The 22,819-nt window shown below is 36.8% G+C and overlaps 1 protein-coding gene and 1 pseudogene across 9 annotated transcripts in view; one reads left to right on the top strand and one right to left on the bottom strand.

The window, feature by feature from the left end:
- The window catches only part of NUP98 (nucleoporin 98 and 96 precursor), a gene marked incomplete at its 3' end in the record, with an annotated part of 108,186 nt that overhangs the window by 72,312 nt on the left and 13,055 nt on the right, over positions 1-22,819 (top strand). For 7 of the 8 annotated variants that reach the window (XM_081282040.1, XM_081282039.1, XM_081282038.1 and 4 more), the window contains 9 exons: positions 135-312; positions 1,207-1,371; positions 7,880-8,062; positions 8,959-9,112; positions 10,851-11,280; positions 12,948-13,177; positions 14,574-14,840; positions 20,813-20,970; positions 21,854-21,997. In XM_081282040.1, the coding sequence (XP_081138166.1) occupies positions 135-312; positions 1,207-1,371; positions 7,880-8,062; positions 8,959-9,112; positions 10,851-11,280; positions 12,948-13,177; positions 14,574-14,840; positions 20,813-20,970; positions 21,854-21,997 (1,909 nt within the window). Of the gene's footprint in view, positions 1-134; positions 313-1,206; positions 1,372-7,879; positions 8,063-8,958; positions 9,113-10,850; positions 11,285-12,947; positions 13,178-14,573; positions 14,841-20,812; positions 20,971-21,853; positions 21,998-22,819 lie in introns of those variants that run through there. The other variant, XM_081282042.1, reaches the window with a different exon arrangement.
- Positions 15,011-16,461, bottom strand: LOC308641331 (V-type proton ATPase 16 kDa proteolipid subunit c-like; annotated as a pseudogene). The gene has a single exon. The product of its transcript is annotated as a V-type proton ATPase 16 kDa proteolipid subunit c-like (transcript).

Raw genomic sequence — 22,819 nt, 5'->3', positions numbered from 1 at the left:
CTCAATTTTATGAAACAACTGCAGAATGATTTCAGAGTAGCGTAACTACCTTTATTTGTTATTTATATAGGTTTTGGTTGGCTTTCTGGTTTTAAATGTGAAGCGTTTACACTTTGCTTGGTTATACTTTACAGGAAGGCCGAAGTTACCTTGGATGGGGTTTGGCCAACAGATAAAACATCCCGTTGTTTAATAAAGAGCCCAGATCGACTTGCTGATATCAACTATGAGGGGAGATTGGAAGCAGTTTCAAGAAAACAAGGAGCTCAGTTCAAAGAGTACAGGCCTGAAACTGGTTCTTGGGTGTTTAAGGTATAGTCACTTAACCGTTTTTTAAATTTTATTTTATAAACTGTAGTTGGGAATCACAAAATGTTTGTGTTGAAGGAATTCCTGTCTTAAATTCTCTATATTTTTATAAATTAGGAAATAGTGTGGACATAGATAGATATATCATGATATACTCTAAATTCCACACCTAGTTACTCAGCAATAATGAGCATATTATATCATGGGCATATTATTCAAGTCCTTTATCCCCTTCTGTGAGATTTACTTCCTTCCTATCCTTGATTTGATTTACCCAATGGTTTCTTCTTTTTCTGGGCTGATTTGATAATTTAACAAGTTGAAGGACCTAATGTAGGAAGAGAACAACTAGGGTAGCATATGTAATGATTAATGGATTCCTTTATTAATGATTGCATTTAAAATGGCATTTTAGACAGACTTGGTATCAGACCTGTAAGCCCAGTTACTTGGGAGGCTGATGCTAGCAGGATCACAAGTTCATTATCAGCCAGGGCAACTTGGTGAGACTGTGTCTCAAAATTTTAAAATAAAAAAAGTAAAGTACTAGGAATGTAGCTTGGTGCTAGAGTGCCTTTGGGTTCAATCCCTAGTACCCTCAATAATGATAAAATGGCTCGCGCTGGGGGCGTGTGTGTGTGTGTGTGTGTGTGTGTGTAATCTATATTCTTTTGATTATATGAGCAACTAGTACATGTGCCTAACATCATCTAAATCTTAGAAAAATAATAAACTATGATAGTTAACATCTCATTTTCTTTAAAACATATCTTTTTTTTCTTTTTTTTTTTTTAAACATAATGCCAGAAGATGGTACTTTGAAAACCTTTGAACAGAAAGAACACTGTTAAAATTTGTTTTGTTGTTTTCTTCTCTCCCCCCCCCCCCCATCTTTAGGTGTCCCATTTTTCTAAATATGGCCTTCAGGATTCTGATGAAGAGGAAGAAGAACATCCATCCAAAACTAGTACAAAGAAGTTGAAGACTGCCCCTTTGCCTCCTGCAGGCCAAACTACCCCTTTTCAGATGGCTCTTAATGGCAAACCTGCACCTCCACCTCAGGTAGAGAAAGGACAGTGAATTTGAATGGAATCCATGATAAAGAAGTTGAAAGCAAGTCATTCAGCTATTACAAAGCTGTTTTATGACTCCTGGAACTTTGAAGAATGCAAACATATTGGCAATCATGTTGAGACTAGTACAAGGGAGGGCAAGAGGTGGTGCAGGCACCTTTTTTTTTACTTGAGAGATTTAAAGAATTCTCTTTGCTATTTGGATCATTCCTCCACAGATTGTTATTCTCAAACACCTCCCTCTCTCATTTGGACTTGTGATTTTCTGTTCAGTGATCAACTTAAGATAGCATTTTGCTCATGCGGGTTGATACAAAGTAAATCCTACTTTTATTGACTATTTAATGTGCAGTTTAATCTTGTTCTTTACCTCTTTTTTTTTTTTTAAGTTAAATTAAGCTTTCTACAAGGGTTTTAAACTCCATTTTCTCAAGTTGTTTGCTTTTATACTTCAGGTAACCTCTTTGATATTTGTATTTTAATAATCTTTATGAAAACAGACGATTTTAGAATGCAAATTAATTATTTAGCTTGGAGAGAAAGGAGTTATGATGTTTATTGCAATTATTTGTATCATACTCTTTTTCAGTATTGTTAAGCCAATATAAACCTTTTGTCCTTATATAGGGAAAGGTTTGTAATTTAAATATCAGGTAGTTTCTTTAAATGCCAATTCATAAAAGGAGTTTTACCTTAATTTGGATATTATTTATATTCAATGAAGTTAAAATATTTTTTTCCTTGCTGCCCTGCCTCAAGAGTTCTTGATATGGGACTTCTTTGTAAAGCATTTTCTACCTCTCAGCTGCTAACAGCTGGACCTTATGGAATTTTCATGCTACAATTCTTATGGCTGCTGAAATATGTGATTTTTATGATTTATTAAATAATTTCTTGGGAGGCACTTTCTGGAGAATATCGTGTATGTGTGTTCATGTTTGTGTACATAGTGGGAGGGGGATAAAAATGAGAAACTAGAAGTTAACTTTTATGTTTATAATCTTTGTAGTATTTAGAATGCTCTAAGAAATCTAACTTAGAGGGGCTGGAGTTATGGCTAAGTGTTAGAACACTTTCCTAGCATGTTTGAGGCCCTGGGTTTCATCCTCAGCACCACATATAAATAAATAAAATAAAAGATCCACTGACAACTAAAAAAAAATATATATTTTAAAAAAGAAAAGAAAGTAATCTACCTAAGAAATGCTATTCATGAACTTGGTTTTTCAGTTACCCATTTTTATTCTGTCTAAATTAGATGCTTTGTAAAATCAGTCTTTGCAAAAAAGAGCTTTTTAATCTTACATTATGTATATTTCTTAGGAAAACAGTAACATGGCCTTTTTTTCTGCTAATGAAAGTAATGGACTGGGGATGTAGCTCAGTGGTAGAGTGCTTGCCTAGCCTGCACAAAGCCCTGGGTTTGAGCTCAGTAGCACAAGAAAATTAAGTAATATGTAGAATTCTAAAGAAAACAGGTGAAGGAGTTGGGGTTTTATATCAGTGATAGAGCACTTGCCTAGCAAATGTAAGGTACTGGGTTTGATCCTCAGCACCACATAAATAAATAAAACAAAGGTATTGTGTGTCTTCAACTAAGAAAAAAAATTTTTTTTAAAAGATAATAGCTGAAAAACAAAACTTCAACTGTGTGGACAGACAGAACAAATCTGTGTAATGTTGGAATCAGTAGTTATCAGGCTCTTTAATTTCCAGAATGCAGATCCTAGAAAATAACGATGAATTACAGTAAGGACATTGTATTAGTGAAGACTTCTTTGTGAAATTGAGCATCAAAAATTTTTAGAGAGGTGATAGAATTCAAAATAGGCAAATAGAGTAGAGCGAATAGGGTTTTTTTGTTATTGTTTTCCAAATGACTTGGATACACAGAGCAGAAATGAAAGAAACAGATAGAAGTGTTCAGATATCCAAACTTGAAGTTTTATATACTTGTGTTATTTATGAAGTTCTTGCACTTAATCTGCTAGAGAAGTGATATGGGCCTCTAGAGAACTTCACCTTATATTGCATTGTGACATAGGAGAGTCAGATGGGAAATGTCAGTCGTTAGTTACTTGCACCCCCGGACCCTACAGTTTACTTGGCATGCAGAAAATACCTGAGCCATGAACTGGAACAGCAGCACAGTCTTATTCATTCCCTGCATCAAGGTAACTATCTTCACAGCATAACCTGGCTGATTTGCCTGGCTGATTTCCGTGATACTGTCTATGTTCTTAGAGTCTGCCATAGTTTTTGTTTGTCTTTTTTTTGTTGTTTTTTTGTGGTGATGGTTTTTTGTTTTTAAGCCAGTATACAACCTCAGGCTCTCTAACAAAAAAAAAAAAAAAAAAAAAAAGAGAGAGAGAGAGAGAAGGTAGAAGGAAGAGTGTTTCCTTAGGTTTTAGGAAGGTTTGCATTTTTTTAAAATGGTCAGATTTATTGCACTGCCTTTTATACAATATGCACAGTTCCACCAAGCAACCAGAAAATACAAAGGTAGCTAAATTTTCATGTATTCTGTCCCGTATCTTTTAGGTTAGAGAAAATATTGACAAGTAAACCTTGATTACACAAAGTAAAGCTGTTATAGAAATGTTTTACTAGAACATTCATTTCAAACTCTTGGTCTGAGATCCAGTTTGTAGCTGGCTCTGTCACTGCCGTGGGAAGCCTGACATTGATTTCTTAGGTCTGGCATGGACATCAGACATTTATTTTAAATGCTTCTCCCAGGTGATTGAGATATATAGCTATGTTTTGAAACCGTTAAAAGACCTGAGAGTTTTAGCATTCAGATAGAGATACGTGTAACATTTTACGTGGGGCCTCATAACTAAAGTGTAACTTGTGTTCAGCACCATCAAGGCCAGCTATGGCTTACTCAGAAGCTTAATTTAGGCCAGGCATGGTATCCACGCCTGTAATCCTAGTGGCTGGGGAGGCCAAGGCAGGAGGACAAAGAGTTCAAAGTTAGCCTCAGCAACTTAGCAAGGTTCTAAGCAATTCAGTGATACCCTGTCTCTAAATAAAACACAAAAAAGAGCTGGGAATGTGGCTCAGTGGTTAAATGCCTCTGGGGTTCCATCCCCAGTACAAAAAAAAAAAAACAGAAAATGAAGAAAAAAAATTTAGTCAAATTTGTTTTTAAAATTTTATAGAAAAAAGTGATTACAGCTTAGAAGGCAGGTCTGTTTCTTTTTGTGTATACTGTGCTTTGAAATAAAAGGGCAGCTAAGTTGATCCACTGAATCAATACCTATTTTAAAGATATTTTATGTAATACATAGTTTGCATATTTTTTTCTTTATACCCACAAGGACAGATTTTCTTAATGTATTTTTGTCTGCACTCTTTTGAAAATTAATTTAAAAATTACACATAAAGTTATTGTTATTAACATTTACGTTTTCTGTATAATGTTTCTTAGTATATAAGAAAACATACTTACGTTCTTGGGCCTTTGAAACCCTAAAATGCAATTTCTCTTGGAAAATACAGAATTGTTGACAGAACTGATTTTCAAATGAAATGAATATAAAATACTCTTTACATTTAGAAAATAAGTTGTGTTGGATTCAGGCAGGAATAGTAGATACATTGGATCAAATTAATTGGATAGGATGATAGTATCTACACACATCTGTTTGACCTTGGACTAGTCATTTACTCTTTGTTAAATTAAGGGTATCTTAATATATCTCACTTATTACCCCCTTAAATTAAGAGATGTTATATTGTTAAGATATTGGCAGTTTTGTTTAAGGAAGGTTCTTTTGAATGGGAGAGTAAAGGTTTATCAGATCACTGAAGGATTCACTGAAGGATTATAATTTTACAATTCACTGAAGGATTGTAAAGCTTCACCTTCCATATATTTAGTCATTTTACATTTATCTATGAATTAGTATTTTAATTGTATTGTGCTGAGATTTAGAAATAAGTATGATTTCATCTTCAAGAGGTGACATTGTAGGAAAGGGAGAGTTTAAATAATGATATCTGAGTGTTTTCTAACACATGCCTTTCTTTCAAACGCATTTCCCTGGGGGACTTTTTTCCTGCTCCTCAATTTCTTCTGAGTCATCTTTTTGTTGTTGTTTTTAATTGGTCTAACTTTCTTCCCAGGAGCAGCTTTGAAGAAATACCTGGTCTACTAAAACTTCTTTTAAAAATCTTTTTTTAGGAAGTTTATTCAATTACTTAGATATATTCTAACAAAATTCATATATATACACACACACACACACACACACACACACACACATACATACACACACACACACACACACACACACAGGGATTTAAGAAGCTTACCAGATCCTCATAATTTTATAGTAATTCCCTTCCCCTTCAGTTAATTAGATGATATTTTGAACCTTGAAGTCTTGTGAAAGTCTGGTGTAAGGGTGAAACAAATAAAACCTTGATCATTAGATTCTTGATAAAATATGCTGGGTCCTTTCAATCTCTTCATCTAATTATTTAATGAAATTCTCTCTTTTTGCCCAAACATGTTATAGGTGAGCATCTCTTTGCCATTAGTATTATTCCATTGTTGAGTAGTGTAGTAAGATGGAACTATCCTCTCCTTTCTTTTTTCTAACCCATCCTCACCGTTTCTTTTATAGTTAATTGCTTTCTCTACTGTGTTCCAGGTACTGCGTTATGCAGTGAAAATAAGCAAATATTCAGTGAATGTTGAACTTAACTGAATGATGTGGTTGGTGATAGATACAGAAAACAGTAAAATGTAATCCCTGTTTCAAGCCTTGACAGTCTTTCGGGCTATACATATGTACAAGAAAATACAAGTCTGATACATGATATAAAAGAAGTATATCTTCAGTGTTATGGGAGCCAAATAGAGTAGCGTATCATAACTGGGAGGTTGATAGAGGTTAGGGAGTATCAGGACTTTTCTTAAAAGTGAATTGTGGCTGGAGTTATATATTAGTTGTAGAGTGCATGGTTGGCATGTATAATGTCCTGGTTCTATCCCCAGAGCATACACAAAAAAAGTATTTGGCACATGCTGGGCAAGTGCTTTACCACTGATCTACTCCTCAACTCTTTTCTATTTTAAAGATGTCTGGGCTTGCCTTGAACTTGCAATTCTCCTGCCACAACCTACAGAGTAGCTGGGATTCTAGGGTTGCACTCTCATACCTAGCTCATACCAAGGATTTTAAAGCATAAAAGTAGTCAAACCAATTTAAAAAACAGTATCATCTTTGACATTTTTTTGTGCTGTAGGAAATGGAACCCAGGGACTTGCATAGGAGAGCACTCTTATCACCGAGTTACAACCCTGGCCTTCATCTGTGCCTTTCAATCAATATCAGTTTCATTAGAGCACTCTTGAGTATTATTCACATCTTAAATGTCAGTTCACCATGTGTCTAATGCCTCAGTTTCTCTGGAGTTGTATATGGTAGCAGTCATTCTTTTAGTAAAGATATTTGTTAAAGAAATGCAAGACAGTACTAATAATCCAGTTGAAGACAAAACTGAAAAAGTTAACAAATGGTGATTTTTAAAAAAAAATTATTTTTTCAGTTCAAATTTTAAAAATGTCTTGAAATAGCATTTATTTGAGCTTTATCATGAAATAAGATACTCATGAAAAGTTAGCCAGAAATTGTGGAAGGATATTAATCTGCAAGTTATATTATAATAAGAAAAATAATTAGGCACAGTGGCACATGCCTGTAATCCCCTCAATCCAGGAGGCTGAAGTAGGAGGATTGCAATTTTGAGGCCAGCCTCAACAATTTAGCAAGACACAGTTTCAGTGTATTTAAAAAAAAAAAAAAAAGGAAGACAACAATGACTGTGGGGCGACTGGGGTGTAGCTACATGGTAACCCCTGGGTTCAATCCCCAGTACTAAAAAGAAAAATAATTGGTACAACTTTTTGTACAAATATTTCATAAATTGGCTCAGTAACTTGTTAATATTTAGTCAGTCTTATGTGAATTTAGGACATGAAGTGAATTTGTACTGAACCAATTATATAATGCTTCAAAAGACTGGGGATGTAAATCAGTGGTAAACTATTCCTGGGTTCAATCCCCCCAGTTATCAAAAAAGAAAGAAAGAAAAAAGAGTTACTAAAGACATTGACATTTGTACCTTTTGTTCTCTTCCTAATGGTTTCTGACTAAAAGGCAAAGTGAAGGTAGTTTGTAAATCAGAAAATTATAGTTGATAACTCAGTCAGGTAAGGCATAATCTTTGTCTGAATACAACCATTGGTTTCCGTATGGGGCTGGCTTAGGTCCATAAATCTTCATTTGGAGCCCAAGTACTTGTCAGGGGAGGGATAATTAATGTTAAATCTTATGGCAGATCTGATGCCTCACCTCATGATAGAATGGGCAGAATCTAATATTGCTGGATCATACTCTGAGTAAATTAAATCTGATCTTAGAAACTTGGTATTTATCTGGTATAATTTAATCCTACTTCCCTGATCTTTCTGCTATCTACAGAGCCAGAGCCCAGAGGTGGAACAGTTAGGGAGGGTTGTAGAACTGGACAGTGACATGGTAGATATCACCCAGGAACCAGTTTTGGATTTCGTGTTAGAAGAGAGCGTGCCTGAGGATCAGGAACCTGTGTCTGCCTCAACACACATTGCATCTTCCCTGGGAATTAATCCACATGTCTTACAGGTGAAGTTCTAATCCACTTTTATTATGACAGCAAAAGTAATATTTAATTTTTCTTGCATAATATCAGGCCTCTTCCTGGATTATTTACTTAAAACCATTGAGTACTCACTGAAATGAAAAAAAAAGAAACATGGCCAATGTTTGGGCCTTATTTTCCCATTCAGGGTGGGAATCTTATATTGAAAATCAGAAGTTAGGCCTTCTGATTTTATATTAGCTGGGTTCTAATCCAAGTTTTGTACTTTATTGCCCTATGACTTTAGACATGTCATTTAACAACTGTGAGCAATGATTCTTTTTTTTTCTATAAATATTACTTTGTGTATTTCATATGTTGGTTTTGAGGCTCTCTGAAGTCCTCCATATAAAAATTCTAAAAACCTGGTAGATACAGCTTTCTTTGAGCACTGTCTCTTCATTGCGTGGTTCATGTCCTTTTGTAGAATTTAACTTTTGGCTTATGTTTGATTTTTAAAATCATTCAGCAAAACATGAGCAACTGGCTGAGCTATGGAGCATCCTGTACTCCCAATGGCTCAGAAGGCTGAGGCAGAAAGATCCCAAGTTCAAATCCAGCCTCAGCAACTTAAGACTCTGAGCAATTTAGCAAGGCTGGGGATGTGACTCAGCGGTTAAGTGACCCTAGGTTTAATCCGCAGTAACAACAACAACAAATACCATGAGCAACTGCAGTACGCCAGGCTCTGGTTAGACAATACAGATGAAAAAAAGAGAGTAATATGACTTCATGTCCTTCAGGCACATACAGGATATACTCAGATTGAAACCAACCTAAACAGTAGCAGTTTTTTTGGTTGGTATAAACTGCCATTTTTCTTTTATGGCCTTTTATTTCTGGGAAGCACACTCACTCTACAGATATCCTGCCTTTTTAGATCATGAAAGCATCATTGCTTGCTGATGAAGAAGATGTAGATACAGTAGATCAACGCTTCAGTCATCTTTCTTCCAAAGGAGATACTTCTCAAGAAATATGTTCTCCCAGACTCCCCATTTCAGCATCCCACTCATTGAAATCCCGTTCACTAGGTACTGTATAAAATGTATTGTTTTACAAGAAAGATGTAGAGTCATAAAGTCCTACTTTTCACTAATCTTCTAAGCTGAGCAAACATCTCTAGCACATATCCCTTAACAGCCATATGTATGACATATAAATGCTAAAAGAAATTGTACTCTTAAATATCTTTTGGGAGTAGCCAAGTTTTAAGAACCACAGTTGCTTCTGGTGATGCAGATTCAGAAGTTTTATGCAGAAGAGCATTTATACTTTGTTTAGGGGCCATGTTTTTGTATGCTTATGAATGTGGATTAGATAGTAAGCTCTGATTTCCTAATTTTTTGTTGCTTGGAGGATTCAGCAAGTTATTCTGTGCTGCATTTTTTTAGTGCAGGCCTAACTATCTTACTGCTTTCTAGGGATAAATATTGCTTTCCATGATGCACAGAAATCATCAGATTTCTTCTTTTCCGTAAACCTTCCCAGTTTCTTAGAGAAGCAATTACATATTTGATTTTAAAGCTTTCCCTTTTCAACTGTGGGGCATGGTGGTGTACACCTGTAATCCCAGCTGCTTGGGAGGCTGAGGCAGGAGGATCATAAATTCAAAGCCAGCCTCAACAAAAGTGAGGCATTAAGCAATTCAGTGAGACCCTGTCTCCAAATAAAATATAAAGTAGGTCTGGGAATGTGGCTCAGTGGCCTCCAAGTTCAATCCGCAGAAGAAAAAAAAAAAGGCTTTCCCTTTTATAGTGTAATTGTAGATAGAATGTTGATGTCAATGAATAACTTAAGCAAATACAATTTTAAAACATTTTGAAAATTGAGGAACTACCAGAGAGATATTTCTTTATGTTGCCTTAAAAACTCAGTGTTTACTTTTCAATTCCTTTGTGTGCTCTTATTACAAATTATATTCTTTAATTGATAAAGCATTATTTAACTTTATTTATTTATTTTTATCTTTGTGGTGTTCGCAGTCAAACCTTGAATCTTCTGCATGCTGCCCTCTACCACTGGGCTAAATCCCCAGTTCCTGTTTAAATATTTTAAATAACCTTTTCCATAATGGTACTACATGGAGATCTCAGGCTGCCATAACTCTTAGCTGCATGTTTTAAGAAAGAAACCATGTAAAATTGAAAAACAGACAGTAAATAAGAACTGTCTTTCAGAAAGGTACATGTACAGTCATAAGATAGCTCAAGAGTATTTTTGTGCTAAGTCTAGCATTGAGCATTAGAGGGTAAGAACTTGAGAGTTGATCTTACTTTTTAGTATGAACTAAGAAAGGCATGAGCATTGATGCCAGACTTACCTAAGCTTGACTCTTAGTCCTACCACTTGGTAACTTAGTGAAATTAGTCACTTAACTTGAGCAAATTTTCTCATTTTTAAAGTGAAGTTGATAATAAGGCACATTATTTAAAGTTGTTAAAGAATGAAATAAAATAATGTACACAAATGGCTCATAACAGAGGCTGCTGCAGGTAAGCACTAGGTAATTTTTCAAAAATAGTCGTATAAGTAGTAGTAGTAATAGTAGTGTTTGTTCATATTGTTATTGACATCATCACTAAAATTCTTGCCTTGAATTCCTGGTTGCAAGTATAATTTCTGCAAAAACTGATTTAACATGCTTTGGTAATCCATATCTGATTCAATTAGTTTGATAATATATTGACTGATTTAAGCTTGACTTATTTTTGTTGTTGTTCAGGAAACAATAGACTATGTTGTTAAGAGTTTTTCCCCCCCTCATTTCAGTTGGTGGGTTACTACAATCAAAATTTACAAGTGGAGTTTTTCTTTCACCAAGTGCCTCTGTGCAAGAATGTCGCACTCCCAGAGTATCATCTTTAATGAATATCCCATCCACATCCTCTTGGTCTGTCCCGCCCCCCTTGACCACTGTGTTTACAGTGCCCAGCCCAGCCCCCGAGGTTCAGTTGAAAACAGTAGGTACACGCAGGCAACCAGGCCTAGTCCCTCTTGAAAAGTCTGTTACATTTGGCAAGGGAAAACTCTTGATGGATATGGCGCTATTCATGGGACGCTCATTTCGGGTTGGTTGGGGCCCCAACTGGACTCTTGCAAATAGTGGAGAACAACTGAATGGCTCTCGTGAACTGGAAAATCATCAGCTTGCTGATTCTATGGAATATGGATTCCTGCCCAATCCAGTAGTTGTTAAATCGTGAGTTACACTTCTTGATATTTTGTTTTCTGTTTGTTTTTGATATTGGAAATTGAACCTAGGGCTTTGCATGTACTAGGCAAGCATTTTGCCATTGGGTTGCCCAGCCGTATTAATGTGTAATGCTTTTTAAGAAAGGCAATATGTGAGGAAAAAAAAATTCATTATCAAGAAATCCAAGATTGGGACCCTATTTTATGATCTTTCTAAATATATTTCTAGCACAATTTTAGATAGAATATATTTTTATAATTATGGACTGAAATAAGATAGCTACATTTATTCTATCAAATTATGAAGCATACTTACCAAATGGTTATACTTTAGGTAGGAAATAGACCTAATGCTAATACTCCCAACTTCTTTGGGTTTTTAGCATTTTTATTGCCTTAGCCATTTTTTCTAATTTGTTGCTTAGATACTTGATTTCATAATATATGTGATGTTTTCAATTAAGCACATTTCTTGTATCTTAGGTCTTATAAGGTGAGTGTATAAACTATTGATAGTCCATGGATAAGTATTTTGTATATGTTGTATGTATGGTAGCTTGTAATGTTTCTATACAGCCTCCACAATTAACATTTACATATGGGTACATAACAATTTTATATGCACGTTTTTATGCTGACAGCCCTTCATTGTTAGAATCTTTTTTTTTTCCCAAAATGTTTTATTGGTGCATTATAGTTGTACATAATGATGGGATTTATTGTTACATTCTATATGTACTTTATATAGAACTATTTGTGTCTAACAGATTATATATAAAGTTCTCTGTTAACAGAGATCTATGTAAAATTTTCTTATTTGCTTTTTATAATTAAAAAAGCAAACTTTGCTGCAGATTAAATGAAGATGATTATGTATTCTTAGTTGATTCTTAAAAAAAAATAAACAACTGTCTTTTGAACCTCACAGAGACTAAACAGTGATCAGTTCTAGAATAAACTTGATTTTGTGGTAATTTGGAAGTGGTTAACATAATTCTTTTCTCTCTCTTTTTTTTTTTTTTTTTAAGCTAGGGTCTCCCTAAGTTACTTAGGGTCTCACTAAATTGCTGAGACTGGATTTGAACTTACAGTCCTCCTTCCTCACCTGAACCACTGGGATTCAGGTGTGCACTAACACGCCTGGCTGTTAGCATCATTCTTAAAAACTGTGTCCAGGCCAAGTTGACTATATTCTCATTTTAATTTAAAGTCGGTTCTTTAGTATCTACAAGCTTAGCTTCATGACTTTCAATACCTGAGTGTTTGTAAAGTGGGTATTCTGCATTTTTTGCCTTTGGATTTATAGAATTCCAATACATGCTATAATCAGTTCCAAGTCTGGACTACACAATTCCCATGCTTATCATAACCAACCTGGCCTTGGGATATTGAATGTCAGGGTCAGATTATTTGTTTATTCAGTATCGCACATGAGTTCAGTATAGCTCAACGTTAGGGAATAATTTTTTTTTTTTAACTTGGGAAGGGGTTTATTTATTTTTCTAACTGGATTTTTATGATTTTACAGAGATAACAAAATCCTTTAAAAATCACAGTGAAATGTTTTGTATTCTGTTTGTAATCCTAAGAAGATTTGAATTTGATTGTAAGAAAATCTTAGCTTCTGCCTTATCTTCATTTTCTATCTTATTCCTCATTTGTTGTTTCTTATAGACTGACTGAGTCTCCATTCAAAGTTCATTTGGAAAAACTCAGTTTGAGGCAGAGGAAGCTAGATGAAGATCTACAATTATACCAGACACCTCTGGAGCTTAAATTAAAACATAGCACTGTCCATGTGGATGAACTGTGTCCTCTCATTGTCCCCAATCCGGGTGTTGCTGTCATTCATGACTATGCAGATTGGGTTAAGGATGCATCTAGAGAATTATTGGAAACACAAAGTAAGTATACACTACAACTAACTACTAACCTTTGATATCCCAAGAAAAAGGGAAAGGGTATAGTAGTTTGTTTTTTGGAGGAAAATTTCCTCCCATCAATCTAGTAAGTGTATGCCTAAGCTCATACTTTTCTGTAATTGAATTGGTATAAATACAGTCTCAAGTAAGAAACTGTCAGCATTTACAATTATTCTTAGGCCTCTTAATATAAATCCTTCTTTAAAGATCTATAATCAGTCAAATGACTTGGATTTACGAAAGAGTCGAAAAATTATATTTAACTACATGTTTAATAAATTGCCTTTATTGAAAAGTCTACACTATTTTAGAATGTGCTGTACTGTATATTTGGGGACTTGTTTATTATGTTCGACCCTGTGTGTTTGTTCATTGTCTCATATATATTCTTCTCAAACTTGTAAGTTATCTTCCCAAGACATAATTATAAGTGGCTTGATAAACAGGGCTACATTTTTAATTATCATTATTTCTTGAGAGGCAATATAGCATTCTGGTTAAGAGAATGAAGTTGGCTGGGCATGGTGGTGCATACCTATAATCCCAGAGGCTCAGGAGACTGAGGTAGGAGGATTGTGAGTTCAAAGCCAGCCTCAGCAAAAGCAAGTAACTAAGCAACTCAATGAGACCATGCCTCTAAATAAAATACAAAATAGGGCTGGGGATGTGGCTCATTGATCAAGTGCCCCTGAGTTCAATCCCCAAACCAAAAAATAATTTTTTTTTTTTAAATGGGCTGGGGCTAAGTGGGTTAAATCTCCAGTACCGAAAAAAGAAAAAAGAAAAAAAGTATGAAATTGGACTTGTTACCTGTTTTTGAGTCCTGGCTAGCACAGCTACATATTGTTTCTAACTTTGGGCAAGTCACTTAACTCTGTATTTAACTGTAAGTTGAAGTGAACCTAGTATATAAATGTCTAGATTAGAATTGGTTTACTCTTAAGTTACTTTGAACAATGTCATTTAGACCCAGTAATTTTTAGGTTGTCCCTATAACAGAATAGAATAGTCCCTTACAAATTTTCAGAGGATTTACATTCCTTAAAGCATTTTGTAGATAGAATTTAATGAAATTAAAGGATCTTTTCTCTGTCACGTGAGGTGAAATTAGCCATAATTAGGCTAGGGGAACCTGTTTAAAGACCAGAGTTATATTTGTTATCTTATGTACCTCTGGTACATCAAGTGAGCAAGTAGTTGTATCACATATCTCTGAAACACAGCTGAATGATACGGAAACAGATTCAGGGTATTCAACTTGAGTTAGTGTTTGTGGTGTTAATTTATATATTTCTTACATCATTATAGAGTGATTCCCTCTCTGAAGTTATTGTAAGACTTAGGGTCATAGCATTGCTTTTTTTTGTTCTTTGCCAAGTTGTGAAGCACTGGAGCCTGACATGGACTCTATGTGAAGCCCTATGGGGCCACCTGAAGGAGCTTTACAGCCAGTTGGATGAGCCCAGTGAATACATTCAGATTCTGGAGCGAAGAAGAGCATTCTCTCGCTGGCTATCCCACACTGCTGCTCCTCAGATTGAAGAGGAAGTCTCCCTAACCCGAAAAGACAACCCAGTAGAAGCTGTCTTCAGCTACCTCACAGGCAGTAGGATCAGTGAAGCCTGCTCTTTGGCACAGCAGTCAGGTAGGTAATATGGCCCTTCTCTATGTCTTTGACTACTTCCTACTCACTGTCCCTTTTCTCTTTCCCAGAACTTTATTGGACACAGCTGGGCACCAGGGCCTGGTGGCTGGCATTCTGCCACCGCCCAGGGCACCAGGCACAAGGGGCGGTTCCATCCAAGGAGTCTCAGCAGGGGGGACCCCACAAAGCAACACTCTACCTAAAGGGTACTATATAGTTGGGAGACGAGGATTGTTCCACAGACACATGAACAGGTCATATCTTTTATAAATAAACATCCAGTGAAGAGAAAAATGACAACTCTAATTCATCCTTATACACAGAGCACTCTAGGGTGGTGGGCAGGGGCCAGAGGCTAGCATCCTCACTGGTTGGGGGCCTGGATGGGAGATGAATGGACCCAAAGTCCACAACACAGGGAGGAAGGGGCCAGGCGGGGCAGCAGACGATGGGCACTAGGACACTGTACATTTACAAGACCAACTACGGAGGGGGCGGCTACCGGGGTGTGTGTGTGTCAGGCTGTTTGTTCTGGAATGAGGAGTGGGTGGTCTTTATATCGTGTTCTGTGGCTGGTGAGCTTGAGGGGCTACTTTGTGGAAAGTATGAGGGCCACGATGAGACCGTAGAGGCCAAGCACCTCAGTGAAGATAAGGATCAGGATTATGCCCACAAACAGCCGGGGCTGCTGGGCAGTGCCCCAAACACCGGTGTGCCCCACAATGCCAATGGCAAAGCCAGCTGCCAGGCCACTCAGGCCCACACTCAAGCCCGCACCAAGCTGGAGGAAACTCCTGTAGAGGCTAATACCATCATTCAGGGAGTTGGCGATGAGGACTGCCACCACTAGGCCGTAGATGGCGATGATCCCAGCCATGACCACTGGAATGATGGACTTCATGATCAGCTCCGGCCTCATCTCATGACTGACATAGCTGTGATGCAGGTGCCACTCTTGGCCGTGCCATAGGCAGCACCCAGGGCGCTGAAGATCATTGCGGACGAAGCGCCCATGACCACGAAGAACGAGGCATACTTGGGGCTGTTCTTGGTCTCCTGTCTGCGGGCTGGGTGGGGCTGGGCAAAAACAGCAGGCCAAGCGAAGGCTGTCCCCTCTCTTAATTGTGAATTTGTCTTATAACCTGTGAATTTTTAAATCTGGGCTTCTCAGGAAGATTGCTGATTTCACCAGAATAGGGACTGTGTCTTTCTGGAACCTTAAACATAAATTTACTTAATTAAAAGTATTTTAGCCGGACACTAAAGAAGCCAAGACAGGGGCTGGGCTGGGGCTCAGTGGTAGAGTGCTTGCCTAGCATCATGAGGCAGTGGGTTCGATCCTCAGCACCACATAAAAATAAAATAATAATAAAGTGAAGATGTTGTGCCTACCTGTAACTAAAAATTTTTTTAAAAAGAAGCAAGGCAATAGGATCACAAGTTAAACGCCAGCCTGGGCAACTTAGCAAGATCTTTTTCAAAAAGTAGAAAGGACTGAGCATGTTGATGCATTCCTGTAATCCCAACGACTAAGAAAGCTGAGGCAGGGCTGGGGATGTGGCTCAAGTGGTAGCGCGTTCGCCTGGCATGCATGCGGCCTGGGTTCGATCCTCAACACCACATACAAACAAAGATGTTGTGTCTGCCGAGAACTAAAAAATAAATATTAAAAAATTTCTCTCTCTCTCTCTCTCTCTCTCTCTCTCTCTCTCTCTCTCACTGTCTTTAAAAAAAAAAAAAAAAAGAAAGAAAGCTGAGGCAAAAGGATCTTTAAGTTCAAGGGCATCCTCAGCAACTTAGCCAGGCCCTAAGTAACTTAGGGAGACACTGTCCCAGTGGTGAAACAATTCAATCCTAAACCACAACCACTACCACCCCTAAAAGAAAAAATGCCCCCAGTAAGGATGACAGCAGAAAGAGGCTGCAGAGGACAGAACGAGCAGTGGCCTTAACATCTGAGTCTTGCTTATTTAATTTGTTGGTGTGGAGGCTATTCTGGAACACTTCTAGGTACAGAGGTACTTACAGAAAACATGTAGAATTTTAACTCTGGGTTGAGCTATTTACTTGGTGATTTTCTTTCTTTCTTTCTTTCTTTTGGTTTTTGGTTTTTCTTCCATTTGCAAGACTTGAAAGTTTCACGGCCAGCCTTATCAATTTGGCAATACCTTGTCTCAAAACTAAAAGGGCTTAGGGATATAGCTCAGTGGTAGAGCACCACTGGCTTCAACCTCCGGTAACCCCGGCACACAAAGACACAAAGATAATGTTGTAATCACCAGCACATCTATATGTAGTGTGAAAGGTCTTAAAATTGTCAGAAGTCAGGTGTCCTTAGTATTGACTTCCAGGTTTCTTTAAAAACTTTTTCTTCACTACTTCCACTTTCATAACTATAAACTAGAAAAACTAAAGAGAAAATCAAGAATCTATAGCTGGGAGTGTAGCTCAGTGTACAGCACTTGCTCACTGGTCCAGGACCATCTCATAAAATAAAAGCAGGAGTGTTTTTAAACTCGTCCTTTGATACCATTATTACTCTGATATTCAAGTATAACTATGGAAAATCTACAGCTAATATACTTTATGATGGAAGATTTAAGTGATTTATCCCTAAAATCGGGCATGCTATTTTTGTGTAGACTGTCATGAATGTTGTAGCCAGTTCAGGAAAGAGAAAACACAGAAAGGAAGAGGTAGACTTGGTGTGGTTGCACACACCTGTAATCCCAGCGATTTGGGAGGCAGGAAGATAGCAAGGTCTTAAGCAACTTAGACTCCGTCTCAAAATAAAAAAGGATTGTTGGGGGTGTAGCTCAGTGGTGAGCTACATCCTGGTTCAATCCCCAGCACCAAGAGGGGGAAAAAAAGGAAAGGGTAAAAACTATCTTTATTTGGAGATGGCATGATTCTGTATGTTCTAAGGAATCCACAGAAAGGTGCTGGAACCAAACCTAATTCAGCAAGGTCTTAGATTCAAAATCAATATGCAAAATACAACTGATCAGCAATAATCTGTCCAAAAAATGAAGGTAAAAATTGGCTGGGATTGTGACTCAGTGGTAGAGCACTTGGCTGACATGTATGAAGAACTGGGTTTGATAAAGATCTATCAACAACTAAAAAAATTTTTTTTTTTAAATTCTAGGGCTGGGGTGGTAAAGAACTTGCAGTATGCATATACTAAAAACTACAAACCTTCACTGAGAAAATAAAGATCTAAACAAATGAAGAGAGACATTCTAGATTCATAGAATATGTCTGAACCTTAGCATCGTTATCTTTATTGGGCTGTCATCGACATTTTTAGTTATTTGACACCCTCCCTGTTCTTTACCCTTTTGAAATTATAACAGATTTCCCAAGAGGCACATCAACCTAGTTGAGAAACACTGATTGATCTCAAAACCTCAGTATCTTTAAGATGTCTGTTCTCCCAAAATTATACATTCATTGCAGTTCTTTTTTTTTTTTTTTTTTAACACAATGCCTTTTATTTTTATGTGATGTTGAGGATTGAACCCAGGTCCCGCCCATGCCAGGCGAGCGCTCTAACCACTTAGCCACAATCCCAGCCCCCAATGCAGTTCTTATTAAAATCTCCAACAGTTATTTTGGTAGAAAACAAAACTTTTTTTTTTTTTTTTTTTTTTTTTGTACTGGGGATTGAACCCAGTAGCAATTAACCACTGAACCATATCCCCAGGATTTTTTTGTTTTATATTTTATTTTGAGACAGGGTCTCACTAAGTTGCTTAGGGTTTTGCTAAGTTGCTAAGGCTGGCCTTGAACACATGATTCTCCTGCCTCAGCCTCTCAAGTTACTGGGATTACAGGCATACTCCACTGTGCGTGGCTGAAAACTCGATTCTTATTTGTAAATGCAAAGAACCTTTTTCGGAAGAGTGACTAGAGAGTACTCAATATTTGTTTATTTCAAAATATTTGCTTATATTAGGGCTACAATAACCAAGATAATTAGGAGGGTGCACATATAAATCAATGAAACAAAAATGAGAATCCAAACATAAAATCCTTTCACTTCTAGCCTTTTCCTTTTTTAAGGTGGGTACTAGGCATTGAAATCAAGGGTGCTTTGCCACTGAACCACACTCCCAGTCTTCTTTTGTTGTTGTTTGTTTGTTTTGTTTGGTGGTGATGGTGGTTGTTTTAAGACAGCAGCTTGGTAAATCAACTATGCTGGCCTCAAACCTGTGATCCTCTTGTCTCAGCCTTCCAAGTTACTGGGATTACAGGCATGGCATGCAGCCATACCTGGATTAACTTTTCTCTCTCTCTCTCTCTCTCTTTTTTTTTTTTTTTTTAAGCAAAAGTACCCAGAACTATTTAAATGTGGAAAAGATACTCTGTACAATAAATAATGCTAGAGTAGTTGGATATTCATATGCAAAAAAAAAAAAAAGATTAACTTTGGTCCTTACCTCATATCATACACAAAAATTTATTTGAGCAAGTATCCTAGAATTCTGCCATTGGCTCAGTAAATTTTTTTTCTTTCTTTCTTTTTTTAATATTTTTTTAGATGTAGATGGAAACAGTATCTTTATATATTTATTTTTAATATTTTTATTAGTTGTCAGTGGACCTCTATTTTATTTATTGATACACGGTACTGAGAATAGAACCCAATGTCCCACACATGCCAGTCAAGTGTTCCGCCACTAAGCCACAATCCCAGCCCCACTTTATTATTTTTATGTGGTGCTGAGGATCAAATTCAGTGCCTCACATGTGCGATTTTTTTTACAGGCCCTCTACCACTGAGCTACAGCCCCAGCCCCTGGCTCAGTATATTTTCAGTGGTAAAGTCTGTGTAAAATGTCAAGGATTGACAAAAGCTGATTAGTTTGCAAAGACATCTTAATGTATCAAGCTATAATGGGTTTTTGGTTTTTTGTTTTGTACTAGAGATTGAACCCCAGTGTACTGTATTCCCTGTCCATTTTCTTTTTTATTAGTCACCCAGAATACTAGCAGTTTATGGTCAAATAAGCAGTACTTACTGCATGAATCATAGTCCATTCATGGTCTTATACCTATATGCATATAGGGAGATAACTTGGCCTAGCAGCACATTTCCATAAGTTTTCCTGATATATGATTTCTTTCAAGCAGACCACTCTAATTTGTGAAGGAAACCCTTTAAGATGAGAGCTTTAGCTTCTGGCAGGACAGTACCTTATATAATCCTGTAAGCATTGATCCAGGCAGAAAGAAAAGGAAAAAGACTCTTGACTTAGGAGTTTGTAATATGAACTAAAACAAAGAATTTTTGTTAAAAATCACATTTTTATCTAGAAATTTGAATTAACTGGAATTCCTATTCCTTCACATTCCAGTTAAATAAATTTTTTTATTGTCCCAGGCCTTTATACTTGAAAAAGTTCTCAGAGAGATTATTGGACCTGTAGGAATGAAAACCTTACCCATTCACTTTATCTAGGCACACGTTTTTTTCTTTAGTTTTGCATGTCCCATTTCTACATGTCATTATGGTGGTACCTTCTAGTTGGGCATGCTTTCAATTCTTTTATTTTTCACTATGTGCTTAGGACATATCTAATAGAAGTAGTAGATCTGCCATTGATCTCTATATGCTATGCTGTCTATATATAATTTAGGTTATGTTCAAGTATTTCTACTTGATTTTCTACTCAAATAGGAAATGTTTTTTGTTTTGTTTTGTTTTTGCTTTGCTTTGCTTTGCTTTGTGATATTAAGGTTTATACCCAGGTCTAGAGCTAGCAAATACTCTACCACAGAGCTATATCCCCAGCCCAGCGGTAAATTTTGGGTTAGTATTTTGGTACTGTTGCAGGAAGTAGTCAGGGGTGGGTGTTAAGTTCTCCCTGCTGAGGGGTGGAAAAAATAAAAAGAATGATTGCCCCCAAGTGTTTCACCAAGTCCATAAGTCCTTAGTAATCACCAGAGAACTTCTGTTTCTCTTATAGGTGATCACCGTCTTGCCCTTCTTTTATCTCAGTTGGTGGGTAGCCAGTCGGTTCGGGAGCTGCTCACCATGCAACTGGTGGATTGGCATCAGCTCCAGGCTGACTGCTTCATCCAGGATGAGAGACTACGCATCTTTGCCCTGTTGGCTGGAAAACCGGTATTGTCCCCTTTACCATAATCTCACATCAATTTTTTTTATAAACTATATTATTGTGAATTACACACTGTTACACATAACTGGGTAATTTGTATTTAATTTCCAGTGTAAATGTTTTCAAATTATAAAGGCAGACATACCTGTTGTAAAAAGAAAATCTAGCTATATAGAAATTAAAATGTTAAAATTCACCATATCACATATCAGAATGATAAATAATGTAAATTTACATGTGTGTATATACAAGTAAAATCAGTTATGCATGGCAATTCTGCAACCTATTTTCTGGCTTTTTTTTTTTCTTTTTAATTTTTGTAGTTGTAGATGGACAGAACGCCTCTATTTGTTTATGTTTATGTGGTGCTAAGAATCAAACCCAGTGCCTCACACATGCTAGGCAAGAGCTCTGCCACTGAGCTACAGCCTCAGCCCCCTTATTTTCTTTAAATTAACTTTATGTGGACATTTTTTCATGTCCTACAGCATCAATCTTTATAATAGCCTTTTCTTTTTCGTTTTATGGATGATGAAACATAATTATTTTAAGCTAGTTATCTATTACTACCTACCTATTTGATTACCTTCTTAAAGTCAAATTTCAGAAATGTAATAGCTAGTCAAAATTTATTCTCATCTTAAAATTTTATAAGTTAGTACCATAGGCAACGAGAAGACCTCCTCTCTGCTCTCATCTCAGAGCATTGATAATTATTTGTTCAAATCCACCTTCTCACCTGCAACTGACAGACTTTGTATTGTATACCTGGGTCATTAACACTGGCGTATGAGTAATTTAAGATATTACTTGAATAAGTGAATAACTTGCAGATGTAGGCAATAACAAGATAAAATACAGCTGTGATGATGAGTTTGTTTCCTGCAGGTGTGGCAGCTCTCAGAGCAGAAGCAAATCAATGTGTGTTCTCAGCTAGATTGGAAACGCTCCCTTGCTGTTCATCTTTGGTATTTGCTTCCACCAACAGCCTCCATTTCCAGGGCACTCAGCATGTATGAAGAAGCATTTCAGGTATATCTATCCAGTAGGTACATGTAAATATCCTGATGGTGTTCTGTCTTTAACTGAGAAGTCCTGCTGAGAAAAAGCTGTTAACTCACTTTCTGTAATATAGTACTTTTTACTAACTGCCTTTTTGAAAGTACCGTAAAAAGTTTGCACAGTTGTATTCCTGCCTCTAAATAAGAGGTTTTCTTCATTCCTAATGCTGTATTACCCATTTGGGGATTGCATGATATTATACAGCATGAGGTTTGGTTTTGCCCTAATTAGAAGGTCTAAAATTTGCCTCCAAATATCATATTTTATATGTTGAGGTCAAAGTAGTTGTAGGACTTAATTTCATCATTTCTGAATCCTCCCATATTTTATATCATTTATTAGAGTGACATTTATTATCAGGAGACAGAACACTAAAGAAACTGAATGTGGGCACTGGGGTTGTAGCTCAGTGATAGAGCACTTGCCTAGCACATGTGAGGTTCTGGGTTTGGTCCTCAGCACCACATAGACATGCATAAATAAAGTTATTGTGTCCATCCTACAACTAAAAAAATATATATATATACACATATAATTGATTGTAGAGCTGGGTGCAGTGGTACATGCCTGTAATCCCTGCATTTTAGAGGCTAAGTCAGGAGGATTGCAGTTTTAGGGTAACTTCACCAACTTTGTGAGACCTGTCTCAGAATTTTTAAAAGGATTGTGCTGGGGATGCAGCGCGGTGGTAAAGTGCCCTGGGTCAATCCCATATTAAAAAAAAAAAAATTGTGTCAAGCTTAGGTTTAGTGAGAGCTACTTGAAATCTTTACCAGTCAGTTATTCTTATGT

Source organism: Spermophilus citellus (assembly GCF_964194105.1).
Source record: "Spermophilus citellus genome assembly, chromosome: 2".
NCBI classification, from domain to species: domain Eukaryota; kingdom Metazoa; phylum Chordata; class Mammalia; order Rodentia; family Sciuridae; genus Spermophilus; species Spermophilus citellus.
Note: the sequence above shows the minus strand (reverse complement) of the source record. Positions and strands in the feature narration are given on the sequence as shown.